The sequence below is a fragment of the Nothoprocta perdicaria genome, unplaced genomic scaffold (assembly GCF_003342845.1).
Source record: "Nothoprocta perdicaria isolate Ctin4 unplaced genomic scaffold, notPer1 scaffold_33, whole genome shotgun sequence".
In the NCBI taxonomy this organism is placed as follows: Eukaryota; Metazoa; Chordata; class Aves; order Tinamiformes; family Tinamidae; genus Nothoprocta; species Nothoprocta perdicaria.
The window spans coordinates 89,823-107,193 of NW_020455566.1; the positions used below are offsets into that span (position 1 = coordinate 89,823).

The 17,371-nt window shown below is 54.3% G+C and overlaps 1 protein-coding gene across 1 annotated transcript; it reads right to left on the reverse strand.

The window, feature by feature from the left end:
- Positions 1–6,260: 6,260 nt before the first annotated feature.
- Positions 6,261–15,207, reverse strand: ZC3H12A (zinc finger CCCH-type containing 12A). Its single transcript, XM_026043453.1, has 5 exons — positions 14,831–15,207; positions 10,920–11,059; positions 9,899–10,133; positions 9,231–9,337; positions 6,261–9,122 (listed from the first exon to the last, which is right to left on the reverse strand). The coding sequence occupies exons 1-5, from the start codon at positions 15,205–15,207 to the stop codon at positions 8,095–8,097; spliced, it is 1,887 nt and encodes a 628-aa protein (XP_025899238.1). The 3' UTR covers positions 6,261–8,094.
- Between the last annotated feature and the right edge of the window lie 2,164 nt (positions 15,208–17,371).

Genomic DNA, 17,371 nt, shown 5'->3' on the forward strand with positions numbered 1-17,371 from the left:
TTCTTCGCCCGCTCGATGAGGGCTCCTCTGGATTTACCGTTCTGTGCAGCCCGTTCCCGCTCCGGCTGGGGATCCCAAGGCTGAGCACTTGGCGGGATTGCTCGCCCCTAATCTCCAACTGTGTTCAGCTAATCCTGCTTCAAGGCAGCACTTGGATGCAAGTCAGGTCTTGCTGTTGCTGGAAGAATGCCCACAGATAAGGGATGAGCGGGCTCGGCTGCCACTGGGAAAATGCGCAGAGATGGGTGTTCTGCACAGGAGCCAGGATTTCCATGCCTTGTGTGTTTCCATGCTCCCGATGTTAAAAGAGGCAGCGCCTTTCTCAAGGGGTGTCCCTCGGGCTGCAGTGGCTTTGCCTTTGCTTAAACATCGCAGCTGGAGACAGCGCTGCGGGGAAAGGAGCCTGCCATGCAGCTGTCCTTGCAGTAGCTGAGGCCGTTCCTGTGGTCCCTACCTTTCCCTTGGGCTCCTCACAGCTCTCCTAAGCGCAGCCGCAGGGCCACACGCTGGGGGCAGCAGGGATGGGGACATTGCAGTGGGTCCTGCCTCGCAGCAGCTGCTCTCATGCAAGGACTAGACTCAGCTGCTCAGGGTGCAAGCGTCGAACGGGAGCAGCCTGGGGGAGCTTGGCACCGATGGAGGGCAAGGGAAGCAGCCACTGCTCTGCTCACAGTTAAAAAAAACAGTTGCCTTAACGTGATGCCCAGCAGCTGCCTAGGGACAGGTGACGTGAAAAGGTCGAGTTCTATTGGTGCTAATGCAGTGTGGGGAAGGCAGGGAGCTGGGGGGTCGCAGGGCAGCTCAGGCCCATGAGTGTTGTCCCTTGCAATAGTTTCACAAGAGATATTGGGGCACTTGGCTCTGAAACCCTTTTTCCTTCCATAACCACCTGAGTGACTGAAGTTTCGCATGATCTTCAGTGCCTGGTTCTGATTACTGAAGGCCCGGAGCACTGCACAGGCTCGTATCAGAATTTTAACATCATTTAATTGCGTTTAGGAGCTAAATTAAGTCCTTTGCTTGCAGCAAATGCTTCCCAGGCTGAGCCAAGGAGGGCAGCAGAGCAGCAGGAGCAGAGCAGGAGCGAGTCTCTAATCCCCTGTGCAGCCTCTGCCCCAGAGGCTTAGGGGGGTTTATCCGTCCAGCACCCGGCACCACCGCGGAGGCTGGGGCCACCGGAGGAGCAGCCCTGCATGCAGCGCAGCGGGTAGGTGGCAGCGCTGGGGCCTGCGGGGGGCCCTGCAGGGTCTGCCCCCCCCCCCCCCCCCCCCCCCCCCCCCCCCCCCCCCCCAGTCTCGCTCCTTCCAGTGGCGGGTGCGCTCAGTTGCGCGCAGCCCGGGGCAGCTCTGGGATGGCTCCGGTGTTGGCTCCGGGCCCCACTTGCACTGCAGGGCGCATGGGGCAGCCACATGGCCCCTCCGCGCCCCGGGGGCTCCGTGCTCCGCACACCTGGTGCCGGCGGCTCCTGTCCCTGGTGAGGACAGCACTCTCTGGGCTGCTGCTGCTCTGGACACTGGCCTGGGTCAGTAGCGCCAGGAGCTGCCACCTCCTCTCTGCGCGGCTGTGGGTGGTTGCACCGGAGCTGGATGCAAGGGGCACAGTGTGAGGCAGGAGCTGGGCGGGGGGGGGGGGGGGGGGAGGTCGGGACACAGGCAGCAGCACCGCCCAGGCCTCCTGCAACACAGACACAGCCCAGCTGCAGGGAGAGGCTCTCGCACCCCTGGGTGAACAGGTCACTGCCCACTCGGCAGCACCAGGCGCACCAGGGGAACCTCCCCATGCAGCTCCTGCCTCTATAATCTTAATGCAGCGCCAGCCTCCACTCATGAAAGGGCAGCAGGGCCCTTTGTCCCAGCTCTCCAAGCGCTGCCCTCCCCAGGGGAGCTGGCCTGGAGCTCAAGGTGGCTGTAGAGGGTCCCATCAGCCTGGGGAGGCTGTTGGGCCCCACGGGGTCTCTGTTCCTCAGGCACCATCTGCCTCTGCCTTTCCCACAGTACCTGCTCATCTGCTGCAAGCTTTGCTGCGATGCGATCCTGCAGTTCCTGCAGGAGGTAAAGGCCCCACTCCCCTGCTCCTTGGGCCCTCAGCTGCAGAGTGGTGGGTGTCCGCTCTGCATCCCCGCCTGCAGCTGGGCTCGGCGGCACTGCAGAAACTAGAGGGTGACGTTGCGAGCGGCGAGGACAGCGGCTCCCCAGCCATAGCGCACCCAGAGCAGCCAGGTTGGAGCATGGGGCCCAGCTGGGCACCCAGCAGCCAGCTCTGCTGCTGAGGTGCCCGCTGCCGCCAGGCCCCCCGGAACTGCAGCGGCTGCACGAGGCCCACGCCGCCCTGCACAGGAGGCTGCAGGCACTGGAGGATGACATCAGCTTCTTCAGCACTGAGCTGGGTGCTGAGAAGCTGCTCTGGAGCAGCCGCTTCCTGGAGCTTCTGCGGGAGCAGCAGGTGCTCGCAGCCCGCTTGAGTGATGCCGGTGATGTCCCCCGCATGGGCGGTGCCAGTGACATCCCCTGTGTGAGCTGGGCTAGCGAAGCTCCCCGTAGGAGTGGTGCCAGCGACGCTGTTGGTGACGCCCTCCGTGTGAGCGGTGCCAGGGACAGCGCCTGCCTGAGTGGTGCCACCGCCACCTCCGTGCAGCCTGGCTGCAGCCTCCAGCCCCTGCCCTGGGAGCGAAGCCCCAGGCCCTACGCTGCTGCCAGGCAGGCTGAGCGGTGGAGCAACATGGGCAGCCCTGAGCCCAGCGCGGCAGCAGGTAGTGGCAGCGGGAGGCCCAGGGCCTGGCCCAAGGTGGCAGGACACAGGCACCCTCCTCGCACTGGGGTCCCCACAGGCCTTCCTGCAGCTGGCACCTTCCCCTCTTCTTCCCCACAGGGAGGGCAGCGCAGGCAGGGCCCCGGTCCCAACGCTCCCCCTTGTCCTTCGCCCCCCTCCAGGACTGAGCCCCGCAATAGCAGCAACAGGGCTGCAGAGCCACCGGGGTCGGGTGTCCCATTGCACGAAGGCCTCACACTGTCCTGGGACAACCCAGCACCACGGCCGGGCCTGCAGCAGGCGCCGCTCCTCTCCCCAGAGTCAGGAGCTCCGGCCCCAGCTCACAGCTTCTGGGAGCCTGCAGACCCAGGTCCGAGGCACATCCCACATCACCCAGCATCAAGCAGAGGGGCTGCAGCAAAGGGCAGACTGCAGAACACAGGCAGCCAGAGGCCCTGGCCCCAGTTCCACACATGAGGGGCAGCTCCAGGAAAGCTCCCGGAGAACCTTGGAGAGACCCCGACCATGATGGTACAGGGGGGACCTGCCTGGACACTGGGGAACCAGCTGCTGGGTGGCGGTCACCTGTCACCCACAGGCAGGAGGTGGGAGCTGGCTGGTGCTCTCTACAGATGCTGGCTGCAATAAACAGTGGCCGTGGCTGCTCCCGGCTCTGGCTGCACATCCTGGCTCTGGCTGCATGTCCCAGCTGCGCCCAGCCATGCCTGGGGCCTGCTCGCGCTCAGTGCCGACTCACAGACCGGCTCGTGTTGTTCATAGGCAGCTGCAGCAGCGGCACTTCCTCCCTCACAGCTACTGCTGCCTCCTGAGGGGCCCCTGCAAAGCAGCTGCTCCTCACCAAGGGACACACAAGAGGTGCCTGTCCCCACAGCACCTCTGGAGGCAGCCCTGGCCTGTGCACGTAACCCTTCCCTGGGTGCAGCACCCTTGGGTGGTGCCACTGCCAGCACTCGCTGTTTCTTGCTGCAGCAGCTGCTCAAGGAACCCATCCCCATCATGCCCCACAGGGCCTCCAGGCCCAGGGCTGCCATGGGGACCCTCCGGAGCAGCTGCAGCCCTTGAGCCCTGCGTGGAGAGGCCCCAGCAAAGCCCTCCCGAGCACAGGGAGAGGCTCGTGCAGGGCCGGGTTCTCTCACCATGCACACGCAGCCCCAGTGCAACCAGGGAACGGCTGCAATGCAAATAAGAGCAGCCTGATTCATCCTGCACTGGGCTGGCTCATACAAGGCGGAACAGCCCGTGACCAGGAGTGCCAGGACAGAGCACACGGGAGCCACAGAGGGCCCTGCAGGGCCTCCAGGGCAGCCAGCCTGGAGCCGGGTGCCCATGGGAGCCGCAGCTGCTCAGAGCGGCCTCCTCAAGCAGCACCGTGGGGCCCCTGACAGCCACGGGACCCCACTTGGCAGCTGCTGGAAGCCCCGGCTGCCTGCAGGCCCTGCCAGCACTGCCATCTATTGCTCAAGCAGGTGCTGCCTTCGCTCCAGAGCATCTGTGCAGGGCAGGCTGCAGGGGGAGGCACTCTCAGCAGCCAGGAAAGCCAGTGCTGCTTTGACTCACACTCCGCGTCCCCACCACAAGGCCAGGGCAGCGGCATCACACTGAGGGCTCGCACTTTGGTGGGGTCCAGGGTGCTCTCCTGCAGGAGCTGCGGAGATGGCAGCTCCATCAGCTGCACCGGCCTCACGGTGCCCGCACGGGGCACTGAGCAGCTCTGCACATCGAGGAATGTGAGAGCCCCGAGCACCACGGTGGCCACCCCGCCTTCCTCCCTCTTGTGCTCAGCCTGCTCCATCTTCACTGCTTCCATTCCTTAGGCATCACATTAAAGACCAAAAACATTGAAATATCCCATAGCACAGGCTTCCAGAAAAAGCTTCCCCTGCTTGTCCTGCAGTAAATCAAAAGTAAAGCCCCTTAATGACACTGAATTCCCTTTCCATCAGTCCCTGTGACCTGGGAACAGCAAAGGGGAGTTCCCCACGCAAGCGCTTGCCCAGATGCCTTTCCCAGGGCAGTGACTCGCTGCCCAGGCATACACTGCTGCAGCGCATCCATCTGAGCGAAACAGAATTCCCACATACACCCGGGAAAACAAACATTGGCAAAGACGTCACTTTACTGGAAGGCCCAGCCTTGAAATCCTGGAAAGTCTGACCACATAGCTCTCATTTTGAGGTGAAAAGGACCCAGAGAAGGTTGGCACGGCTGCAGAGAGGCAGCAGCTCAGGGGCAGGGAAGCCCAACCGAGAGTCACATGTAACCAGCCCTTCCGTTATAGACCCAACTAGTTAGTGGCTGCTGCAAGCAGAGGAGCCCCTGCCTAGTTAGAAGGTCTGGTTGTATCCATGACACCCACATCCCAACACTGCAACTGCCCTGAGAACTCACTCCCTCTCCAGAGGCACTTCCAAAGGGTCCCTTTCCCACAGCCAAGAAATGACCTTTCAGCCTGGGAGCTTCAGGACACTTCACACATAGTTCGAAGGCTGCCAACTAGACCAGCTCCACAGCAGCTGTTTCCCTTGGTTTTGATTAACTAGAAATAGCCATTGCCCTGTATTAAACTAAGAACACCAATTTGAATAAAGGCCATAAAGTCCTTTGCCAAGTCGGATAAGAATGTGCTGTACTGCATTATAGCAGGTGGGAGGGGAAGATTTTCCTACAAAAATGCAAACATTGATATTCCTATTGCATTTCCCTGCCTGCTCCTGTCAAGGCACTGCTGCAGAGCCTTGTTATGTGACAATTAATACCCCAACACACTCAACACCTGCCAAGGAAGGCACTAAATATGAAATAGATTTTACTGCCTCTGCAGACAACTGGCTAGGTCACCTCTGCCTAAGCTAGAGCTGTATGAAATCAGTGCCCCTGTAAGGGTTAACTGGAGAAAGCATGCACTTATTTCCAGAATATACAGTGGAAACAGGCTGTAAAAATGAAGCCACTGCCCCCCATTCAAAAATAATCAACTGTATCTCACTGCAAAAATGCAGAATTGAAATTCCTTGACCCCAAGATCTTCTTTCCAGGCTTTTTCCCCCTCCATCTCACATGAAGGTTAACAGCACCACAGGATGGCTGAGGTTGGAAGGGACCTCTAGGGATCATCCAGTCCAATCCCCTACTCCAGCAGGGACACATGGGGCACCCAGTCACATCCAGGCAGGTTGGGAAGCCCCCCAGTTCCATGACAGGAATGTGGGCAGCCTGGTTGGGCACCACAAGGGCTTCTCCACACACCAAGCTGCAGCACCTGGACACCCAGCCCAGCACCCTGGGACCATCACCAAAACCCCAGCCAGGCAGGGTGACTTCTCCCACCTTCCCAGAACATGGTCCAGAACGCTGATCGGCCTTCCAAACACCTGAGACCAAAGCAACTCAAGCTAGCAAGCAGTTTTTATTTGTATAATACAACTCATCTTTGCCATGGCTTCACATAGCTGTCTCCATCCGGTACATAAGCTATATACTCCATAATGATACAGAAAGTACAGTAAAACACCAGGCTTTTGGGTATAAAATGTCACTCGACTACAGGAGAGCAAGCACATATCAGCCTCGTGCCGGAGAAATAAAAGACCAAGCCAAGTAACAAAATGGCTAAGTCGAATACAGCACTAATTAAAAACAGCATCAAGCAGCAAGTTCCTGGACAATAACATTAAACCCTTTTTTTTTTCTGTAATTTACAAATATGCAAAGTATCAGGTTACTTAAAATTAAGAAGCATTTTGCTTACTAACATGAAACATTACAATTTTGTAATGTATCATAATTAACCAGGTCTACAGGTGTCTGCGTCCCTGTGGTTTCTACGGCACATGGTGCCAGTTTGGGTAGGTCACTCCTTGGACAGAGGGAAAGTTCATAATAGACAAAAATGACTCCTGAAGAGCAGTCCCAGCATCTGCTGTTTTCTACTCTCCCCTTCACAATTTGCCACTCAACAACCTTGGTTTAACCACAAGATGTACTTACTCAAAAGAAAAAAAACCAAACAAAAAACCCACACAGATACAATGTGTATCAACAAATCAACTGCTTCTGGCCTGCAAGAATCTTTGTATTCCCAGCACAGTGAAATTCCAGGACCAGAACCAATTACTACTGTAATCGTTTTTGCATATGTAAATTGTTACAGTATCTACAGTAAAAAAATCTTAGAGAGGAACAGGCTACGAAAGGGGAACAGTCTTACCAAATAGGCCTCATTATACATTTTTGGATGCTGTTGTAGCTTGACAAAGCTTAAGGAGGGGATAAATATTAGTGAGAAGACGAAGCAACAGCTTTTTAGAGAAAAATACTAAGAAATTATCAGGAAGGGCATTGGCAGCAGCTGAAGGGCAGGACTACAGCTGTTTTACTGAATGCTCAAAACTATTGCTGTCTGAGGACAAAAGGCACAACATAATAAATTCTCTTTGTCAATATTACAGAGAGCCTAAGACGAGTGTCAAGGCAAGGTCAATGTTTTAGACCACTGCTGTGGTCACCCCCGGGTTCTGAGGACAGCCCTTTCCAGGAAACACAGAGCATGACTCGCACACAGCTTTGCTGCAGTGTCAGCGTCTCACCCTGAGAAAGGATGCGCTCCAATTAAAGAATTCCAGCTCCTCTTGCTTCTGGCAGCTGCACAGCTTGACTGTGGCATATATTGAAGAGTTACCCTCTTGCAGGGAGGTAAGTTCAGAAGGGAGCTTAGACAAGGAGGGTATCACTAAGTGTGCAGTGAAAACATATCAGCCTGCTCACCTACCCTCATGCTAGATCCATAAACCTTTTTCCACAGATCTGCATGGTAGAATTTAGCGGAGAGGCTCAGCTAAGGGCAGCCTGGATTATGCATTGCAGCCTTCACAAAGAAGCCTCACACCACTGCGCAGGAGTAATCCCTGCTGTTCACAAGCCCTGTAAAGCCCTTCCTCCATGTGTCTGTGAGCTATCTCAAAGCCAAAGTGACTGGCGGAGTAAGGGCCACCTGCAGTGTGAACTGCAGGAGCTGAGATGTGCCTGACTTGCCACTTACCCCTTGCATGAAAGCCCTGCCCTGGACCTGCTACTCCTCCTGCTCAACTGCCAGTCTCTCCAACATGCCCTGGGCACGGTGCCATACACTGTTCTTGCATCTTTACGATAGACACAGTCTTGACTATATCAGAACTCTGTGACCATCTGACACCTTCAGCTTGAGCCTAGTGCTCCCAAGGAGAAAGGAGGAGCTCCCAAAAGTCTCCAAAAGCAGGTGTAGAAAACTTTCCATGACACAAACAGCCCCTCAAGCTCTCAGCAGGCCTGGCTCCCCTCAGCACCTGCTCATATGCCTGGGTTTTGAGACTTGTATGTGAGTATTTCTGCAGCTAACCTCTGGGGATCCAAAAGCTGGGGGAAACGGCTCATCACAGCATCAACTAAGTGGGGATGGAATATGCCACACAGCTTGATATGCACATTGGCCCTCTCCTCTGCAAACTGGTCAGAGACGGCCCACTGGCAGGAGTCCTCGCCATACGTCGGTCCTGGGGCTCTCTGCACCGATCGAGGATCTCGCACGCTGCCAGATCGGGCTTGAGGAGGAGGCATCTGGTAGGGCTCAGACCAGTACTCACGAGAATGGGCTGCAGGGGCGTTATACTCACTGGGCAGGCTGTATTGCCCAGCGTTAGCTGTGTGAACAGGTACTCCATAGCCTGAGAAAGAAGGAGGCAGTGCCGAGTGAGACACCTCGGGGCTATACTGCAGGAAGCTAGCGCTGGAGGAAGGTGACTTATGGGAGCTATGCTTGTAGGAGAGCAGACCGTTCTGCTCTAAGCTGGGAGAGGCTGGATAGACAGGTCTCTGCCTCCCACAGCTACACACTGCCACCTGCTCCGCATGCGAGTGGTCACAGTGACTGGCAGATCTGTAAGGCCACATATCAGACATTTGGCTCTCCAGAGATCCGATGCCTGAGTCTAGATGCTCCTGAGAGATATACGAGAGAGAGTCCATATGAGGATGCTGGTACCTGTCAGAAGATCTGTGGCTCCCACTGTTAGGGGAGACCCCTCCTGACACAGGGCCTGCCACCTGAAGGGACACATCGCTGGCCTTCGCTTTAGGAGTCAAGCTTTTCCTCTCTGCAGAGACCTTCTGCAAAGAGCTTTTCTCACAGTCCAGGGACACAGAGCACAAGAGCTCTGCCTGGGAAGCTTTCTTGCCCTTCTCCTCCTTGGCAGCACTGCTACTTCTAGTAGGAGACAACCTTGCATTGGCTCGGAGTTCATCTGCTAATGAGCGCTGGGGTTGATTGATCCTTTCAGGGTGGTAGAATTTACACTTAATCCCATAAGTGCATTTCTTCCCTGCAAGAAAGAGGCAGAGCATGAAATGACCAGACTAAAATTCACTAAAGGCATGAATTATTCTTTGTACCAGCACTGCAATCTCCATGTTTAGAACACAGGTCTTACCATAAGGGCACTGCTGTTTCTTGTGTTCTGGCACCATAGGTTTCTTTCTCAGAAAGTTATCCAGGCTGGGACCATGTCTCCCTAAGGGATCATCTGGAGGCATAAACCTAAAGAGAAAAAAAAGTCTTAGTTAGGAGCATTTCACCTTCCAGCATCACAGTGCCTTTTCTTCTAGAAGTCTCCCACTTCACTGAAAAGTAAAAGCTAACTGATCCTTAAAAAGCCTTCCTGCCTCACCAAAGAGAGCTCTCAGTGATGACCAGTGACTACCTGGTAAGGACTAGCACAAAGTGCTTCTCCCGAGGCACTGAAGAAGGTCTGCATTTTTTTGCCAGAAGGTAAAACTTGCTGGTGCACAGCCTGTTAATGTTCACCCTGGGAGGAAGCCAAGCCCTGGAGCCTTTCTGGGAGCTCCAGGAAAGTCCAGCTCCCAGCTCCAAACCATCAAGAGCAATTAAGATGACTCCAATTTGTACCTCACAGCTGGGCAGTTTTTCCAATCTCTCTTCCTTCTGCAAAAGGCAGCTTTGATTGCCATATTTTTGTTTTCTCTAGACTCTACACCAGCCTTTTGCTCTCTTCACAGGTCACATGCTATTGCTTCATTATCCCAAGACAGCCCACTCATTTGGCACTTCATTTGAAGCAGAGAAAAACTGGGAACATACTTGTCATTTACAAAGGAATACATCAACAGACGCTCCTCAATGAATTTCTTCCATTCAGGACGCTCATTCTGCAGGTCCCGGTAAGTGTCATTAGAGACCACGATGCCATCAGACTCATGTGCCAGTTTCACAATGAATCGGTCGTCGTAACAGACGACCCGCTTGCCTCCGACTCGCCTGGAAGGGGTGAACACCAGAATTTTCTTCTTTTCAAGGTCACGGAGAATGTACTGGTCTAGAACAAACACAACTGTGAACACTCATACAAATGCATATAACCCAAATGTCCCCCACAATTATGATAACAATATTAAAAAGAGACAAGAAATGAAGTCATTTTATCTTTCTGCAATTCAGCCTCTATTCTCAGCTCTTATGCCATCTGCTAGGTTTGTCAGAGGAAAATTCCTTGTCCTGGTGCCTGTAGAGCACCTAGAAACATTCAGGAACCACAGAAGCTGTTGCAATACAGCAAGGGGTTTATCCACATAATTGCATGAATACAGTGTTGATTTGCATTTATGACTGGGAAGGTAGCATCTCTCTGGTGCTTTATTGCATGCAGAAATTTCTTTTGAGTGGATTCACTTAGAAAACTCAGCTGTTTGCAAGTGCAGAGCAAATTCCCCTCAATATGAATAATTCTAAGCCTCCATCAAGCTTTAACTTGCAACATGTTGGAGAAGTTCTGTGCAATCTGTAGTTTCACATATATTAAATACATAGCATTAAGATAAATCACCAAAAGGAAAAAAATCAAATGAAGAACACAAGTTAAAGCTAGGAAGCAAAGAGAAGTATTACAGTGTTTGTTCTCTGAATTATTTCAAGTGATCCAGGCAAGAACTAATGTAGGGGAGAAGTTAATGAGTTTAAATCTCCCTGGTCAGCAGAGTTCAGCGGATCTCCTACCACTCAAATCTTCCATGAGTTAATTACTAACTAGCCAGAACTTTGCAAACTCATTAAGTGACAAAGCAGCAAGTCTGAAAAGCTACTTTGGGCTCTCATATTTCCACACCTGTTATAAGTACATCTGGTCGTGGCTGTTCTTTCCGCCAAGATGGCACAAAGACTGTAATATCCTTGTGTCCTCTGTCCCAAAACCACTGTACGGCCAGAAGGATACCTCGGCAGGAGAACACTTCTTTATTTCCATGGCTGCATTGGAGAAGACAATTGTGAGGGTTTCAGCATTTAGGTAATGTGCAGACAGTTTTCTAAGCAAATGGATCCAACAATTTATAGACAACCTTCAGTGAAATATCGGAGTAGCACAATGAGTATTGTTAAATCTGTGCAAACAGCATCAAGATCTTCAGAGAGCTACTGCTGCTTTCAGCAAACCCCCAAAATACCCAAATGCTCAGCAGGGGGAAGGAGCAATCACGGCTTTCAGCTGCTGACAACCAGTCCTTTTTCCTAAGCTCTTTTCTATGGCTTGGCCTCCAGTACAGCACACCCTTGGACTCCCCTTGATCTCATTTTGCTTGCTAGCACCAGAGCTCTCCTCCCTCAGTGTGAGCTGCCTTTCCTTTAGGCAGTTTTGTTGTCAAGTTATCTGTTCATTTAGTGACTGCAAGACATTTTATGCACCTGTCCTCCCAAGGCAGCAGTATTGAGGATATCATGACGCAGAACATCAGCTACAAGCTTCCTCTTTGTGTGAAATAGCAATTAATGCTCAACATCTTGATAATACTTGGTAGTTAGAGTCAAGGGAAAGAAAGGGCAGTCAGTGTCAGAAGCTACCTACTAATGCAAAAAACAGCTTCTTAATTAAGTCACACCAATAAGTTTCCAGAAACTTCTAAATTTCTCAAAGAAAAATTACCCACCCTGCTCTATGAATTCTATTATTTACAGTGTTGCTAGCTCTTCTGTAGGCAAGAGTTCTGGGCAACTTTCAGTATGAGTGAGCTAAGGGCCTGCATTTCAGGATGAAGGGTAAAGCTAAGATCAACTATCCTCGTGACCAGAAGCAGTCTCAAAATTCAGTAAGATTTCTACAAGATTTCCCCACCTGGGTACAATTCCCTCCCCAAATCTCACCCTTCCCTCGCCCAAATGGGCACCCTTCCCTTGCCCACTCCCAATCCCATTTCGTTTGCCAAACAGATGCAAGGGCCTTTTGCACAGAATGTAACACTGCCTAATCTTAAGAGACACCTGTGTAAGCATTTGGGGAGCCAACAAAACAGGAAATACCATGAAGCACAAGCTGCAACAGCACTAGTTAGGGTAGTGCAATGAATGCTTATAAAAAAAGTCACTAAATGTCAAAAATGAAGTTTCTTAGGTAGAAAATACCTGTGGGTCTGAACATGACTCAGGTGCTTAGTTGGGACTCCAGATGTTTGCACTGAGTTCCAGTAGTAACCAGGACATATTGCAACCAGGAACCCAGCTCTGGGGCAGAGCAGGACAGGTGCTGAGGGCTGTGCAAATCCCTAGGGAAAGGCAGTGCTGCAGGTGCCAGCCCAGGGTAGCGCATGGAGCAAACAGAGCACTACGGATAGACAGCACCTGGGTGAACACCAAGGGAATATCTGACATGCCAAGGGGAGAGAGCAAGGGAGGGAAAGGAGAACATAGGTAATGGGACAAAAATAGTAAGCGGAAAGCATGATAGAGCAGATTGGTTTAGGGCAGGAAAGATGTTCTGTAATGAGCCAAGCAAATTGCCTCCGCATGAGGAGACACAGTGGGCGACACTCACCCCTAAACAACGCAGCTGAGAGAGCGAGCGCAGCAACAGAGCCCAAGCACAGAGAAGGAAGGGGAAGCCTCCTCCCGCTGTGCTGGAAAGGAAAAAAAGACCAAGGGAGGCACCTATGGCTCCCATCACACCATCTACCACTGAGCCCCCGCTCTTTTGCAAGAGTCTTTCAAGTGCAATAGTTTGTAGAACTTGATTATTTTGGCTAACAGACTTAGGTTTATGCTCTCTCCCCCACCCCGAAAGGTCAAACCTCTTACAAAATCATGAAAGGTGATAAAAAGAGTAGATACTAAAGGGAAGCAAAAAAGGCAACACTATGTATTTAGATGAAAAACTCCTATATTGTCATCCTAATAATGGATTAAAAGTATTTTCAAGACCTAAGAACACTCACTAGCATTTCTTTGCTGTTAAGATAAAGAAATTACAGGTCAAAGAGTTATTATGCCAGGTTGCACCACATGAGTTACATAAAAGCCAATTCACAAGAACTCTTAAATATAACCCAGATTTGTTTTGCATATGCAAAAGCCACTTCCTAGGTAAAGTAAGCTCTGCATTTTCTCCCACCCACCTCTAAAGAAGCCACATTCAGCAGCTTTTATTTTCTGAAGGGTTTAAAAGCCAAAACTCCATCTACAATCCAGGCTCTACTTTCAAAAGCCAGCAAGCTGTTGTCTTCTGGGACTAAAACTGACATGAAGCGATGACCCAAATGGGCTGCTCCCCAGCAGAGGCATTTCCAAGAGCTGCTAGTGCAGCTCCATCAGACAGAAACTTCACTTTCCTTCCTCCCGTCCTCCTCTGAAACTGCTAAAAAATGTAGAGAGGTACCCAAACAATTCTTCTACAAAAAATACACATCTCAATAAAACACCCAAAGGGACACTTAAGAACCCAGATTAGAGGGAGGCTGATATGACTAATCAGAAGAAGCTCAAAAAAGACTTCTTCCAGCTTCACTTTTGCTCTACATAGGCAGGCAGTAGTTACCAGTCTTTTAAAGATCAAGGGAGCAATAGAGATTTTTTTCCAGTCCCTGCTACTAACCCACAATGTACAGAAGGCAGCTAATTGGGCTGATCTGATTTGGCAGCAGCCAAGAAAAAATTCCCTTAGAAGGAAGTAGAGTGAATTTCCACTACGATTTGCATATGTTTGTCAAGAGCTGCCCAGGGAGGACGCTGTGCACCCTGCAAATGAATCAGCAGGGAACATCACACCATCAATACAGGAAGTTTCAGAACGGAATTCCCCTCCTGGCAAATTGCTTAAAAAAGCCAGGCTGCTTTTCTAGTGTCCAACCCCAACGCGCTCACTGCCTCGCCTGCCCATGGCTGCTTTTGCTGCGACCTTGCAATTGTCATGGGAAAGTGGCTGCCCGAGCCTGTGTGGCTTCCAGCCCGTGTTTTGCAATGGGAGGTTTGCTGAACAGCCACACAACTGCAGGAGGGCTGCAAGGAGGGGCTAGACTTTCCCACACACTTCCAAGTTAAAAGTTTTTTCCCCTCTGGCTCTGCTCTATTGCCAGCCCCAGCATTTCACACTAGCAGTCCATAGGAGTCCTGATACAGCTGTCCCCATCTTCGTCCCATCCTATCTCATCATGGCAAATAGAAAAGCCACTTGCAGCCCTTGCAGCCACACCTGCCAGCAAGTCTCTGTTAAAGCACTTTGTTCTGCCTGGCAAACTACAGTATCACAACAGCTGAGTGCAGCCACACCCAGGAGCTGGAAGCAGGGCCAGTAAGGATCCCAAAGCTACAGATATCAGCCCTAGAGACTGCCATGCTCCATGAATATCAGAGCTCGTCGCGCCCACCTGGAGCTTTAGGGGGGGCTGCCTGGAGAAGCTGCCCCAGGACAGGGCTCCCCCAGGGCCGCATGCGCTGCTGTAAGGGAACAAGCAGCTGCGGGGCATGGAAAGCCCCGTGACACGCGGGCCCTTCCCCATGCTGCCAAAAACACGGCGAAAAGGGAAGCGCCACAGGCTGCAGTGCAGCCAGCAGCACAGGGGACAGCTCCATGAGGCAGTACCTTCCCAAACCAACCCCGCCATTATTTATTGAGCAACTTCCTGCCTCGGAAACTTGCACAAAGCCGTGAGGTAAGAGCGCCTTACGCTGCCAGGTCCCGGGCCCACGGGCAGCCGTAATGTTCCGCTTTCCGACATGGCTGAACCTGCCAGGAAGCGCCTGCCGCCCACCTACCTCATGGCCACGTTGCTGCCATCGATGACGACGGGCCGCAGGTTGTCGCCATCACCATCGTCGGGCACGGGGCTGCGGCGGGTGGTGCCGCCGCGCGGCACGAGCGGCGCCTCAGGCGGCGGCAGCGCAGGCAGCTCGCGCTCGGCCAGGCCGCCCTTCACGAGCTCACCCAGCACGGCGTTGGTGTCGGCGCCCAGGCCCAGCTTGTGCAGCACGGCGTGCACCTCGCGGCACGAGTAGCCCAGCTTGCGGAAGAAGTCCACCTTGAGCTGCAGCTCCAGGCCCTCGGTGGGCGCCCCTGCGCCGCTCATGGCGCCGCCGCCCGCCTCAGCCCAGCCGGGGCCGCCGCACAGCGAGGAGAGGCCGCCCGCGCTCATGGCGGCGCCGCGGGGCCGCCGGGCGCTGCTGCTGCTGCCGCCGCGGCGCGGCGCGGACCTGCGGGCGACGCGGGCGAGTGAGAGGTGGCCGGCGGCGTCCGCCCCGCCGCGCCGCTCCTGCCGGGAGGGGATCCGCTCCTACCGGGCCCATGTCCCCCGTCCCGCCCCTACCGGGCCTGTGTGCGCTCCAGGCCCGTGTCCCCCGCCCACCCCGCTCCCACCGAGCCCACCCGCCCCTGCCGGGCCGCGTCCCCCGCCTGCCCCGCTCCCACCGGGCTCCCGCTCCCGCCCGGCTGCCCACTGCTCACCGGGCCGCCCCGCCGCCGCCGCGCCGCCTCCATGGGGCCGCGCCCGCCGCCGCCGCCGCTTTATAGCGCGTCCGCGAAGCGCGGCGCAGAGCGGAAGGGCCGCGCGGAGCGGCGGGGCGGGGCGGAGCGGGGCGGGCGGCGGAGCAGGCACCGCCCCAGGCCCGCACCCCGCCCCGGGCCTCGTCCCCGCCCGGCGCCGCGGCCGCCCCGCTCCGGTTCCGGCGCCCCGGCTCGAGACCGTCACCGCCGCTTCTCCCAGGCCCCGCCACCCTCTCCTGGGCCCTGCCACCCCCGCTCAGGCTCCATTATCTCCCCTTGGGCGCCACGTTCTGCCCCCCGGCCCTCGGCCCTGTCATGGGCGCCACTGCCGCCTCTCGAGCCTGTCCCCGTCCCTGCGTCCCCTCCTGGCAGCGGTGCCACCCGGCTCCCCTTCCTGCCCGGCTGCCCAGCACAGGCAGACGGGCCCTCGCCTGCCAACACCTGCTTTTATGCAAATCGTTTTGCAATAAGGGCAGATTTGCCCCAACATGAGCACTCGTTAGGGAAATTCATTCATCTCCTTCCTGGTTTCCCTACAGGACACCTTTGCTCTGGATTCCGCGATCAGCCGCCTGGTCGAGCGGAGCAGGGACCTGGGCAAGGCGCCGCTGGCAGAGCCCACAATGCACATCCCTGCACACATCCCTGCGCACATCTGCACACACTGCAGCACACATTCCACGCACATTTCACACGCATCCTGCACACATCCCCACACACATCCGCACACATCCCATACACATCCCGCACTGCGAATGCACGTTCCAAGCGCAGGGGCAGCGAGGAGGTCATGCCAGAGCACTTAGCACAGCTAACACTTGGGCTAGGCCTAAGCTGCAGCCAGCTTTGTGCGAGGCCCTGGTGCCCACACCTCGCTGCAACCCTTGCAGCCTCCTGTCCTTGGGGACCCGGAGGTGCAGAACTGGCGCGTGGAGTGAGATGCACACACATGAACCCAGCATTGGCCCAACCCGGCTCCCTGCACCACCTCAGTGCCGGCAGCGGGGTCTGCGCACACCCGCAGCCTGTCCTGCTCACAGGGCACGTGGCCGTGATTCAGCCGGCCGAGGTTAGCAAAGCGAGCTCTTGGAGGGCACCCGAAATAGCAGACAGGAAATGTGCATCAGCAGGCAGAGCCTCTCCCCCAGCCGCTTGCTCAAACCGCCACCACGGGCTGTCCACAGCTGCAGGAAAGCCGGCATTGCACAACGCACAAAAACAGTGCATCTCTTTTCATTAATCATCCCCGAAAACTTTAATGAAGGTAGTTGCAAATTTGCTTCCCCGAGGCCACGTACCAGAGCCCAAGTTAAGAGCAAGGGAACTCTCCCAGTTACAGGAATACATTTGCATTCATCTTCCTTGTGGTTACCCTGAAACAATCATTTTTTCTCGTCTCTGGCCATGTCTGAAACCGCACTGTGTACCCAAGAGTAACACACACAGAGGCTAGATTCAGATCAGAGATTATATCCTTAGTCAGTGCTTAAGTAGGTGCTTTCCCAACTCCTCTTTCCTTTGGAATCTACTCCAGTCAGCACGAATTGGGTGTTTGTGCTGTCGCTTCCAGGCTAAAGTCTTGCTCCAAAATGCATGGCCACAGATATGCTCTTTATAGGAAAGCACATTTTATAGGAAATAACCTAGAAAAAGCCTAATTTATAGAAAATAACCCAAATAAGTTCCTCAAAGCTGGATCTTTTGATTCATGCAAAGCAGTGGCAGCAGTTGCATGCCACCTTTTTCGCTTTGGCAGAAAGGAGAAGTGGGAGAGGATATATTAGCTTCTCCACCTGGGAAGTCAAAAGGGGTCATAT

Coding starts and splice junctions, on each gene's coding strand:
- ZC3H12A (XM_026043453.1), bottom strand. CDS start 15,207: ATGAGCGCGGGCGGCCTCTCCTCGCTGTGCGGCGGCCCCGGCTGGGCT. Junction 11,060..14,830: donor GGCAGCAACGTGGCCATGAG/GTAGGTGGGCGG, acceptor TCTCCAATGCAG/CCATGGAAATAAAGAAGTGT. Junction 9,123..9,230: donor GAAACAGCAGTGCCCTTATG/GTAAGACCTGTG, acceptor TCTTTCTTGCAG/GGAAGAAATGCACTTATGGG.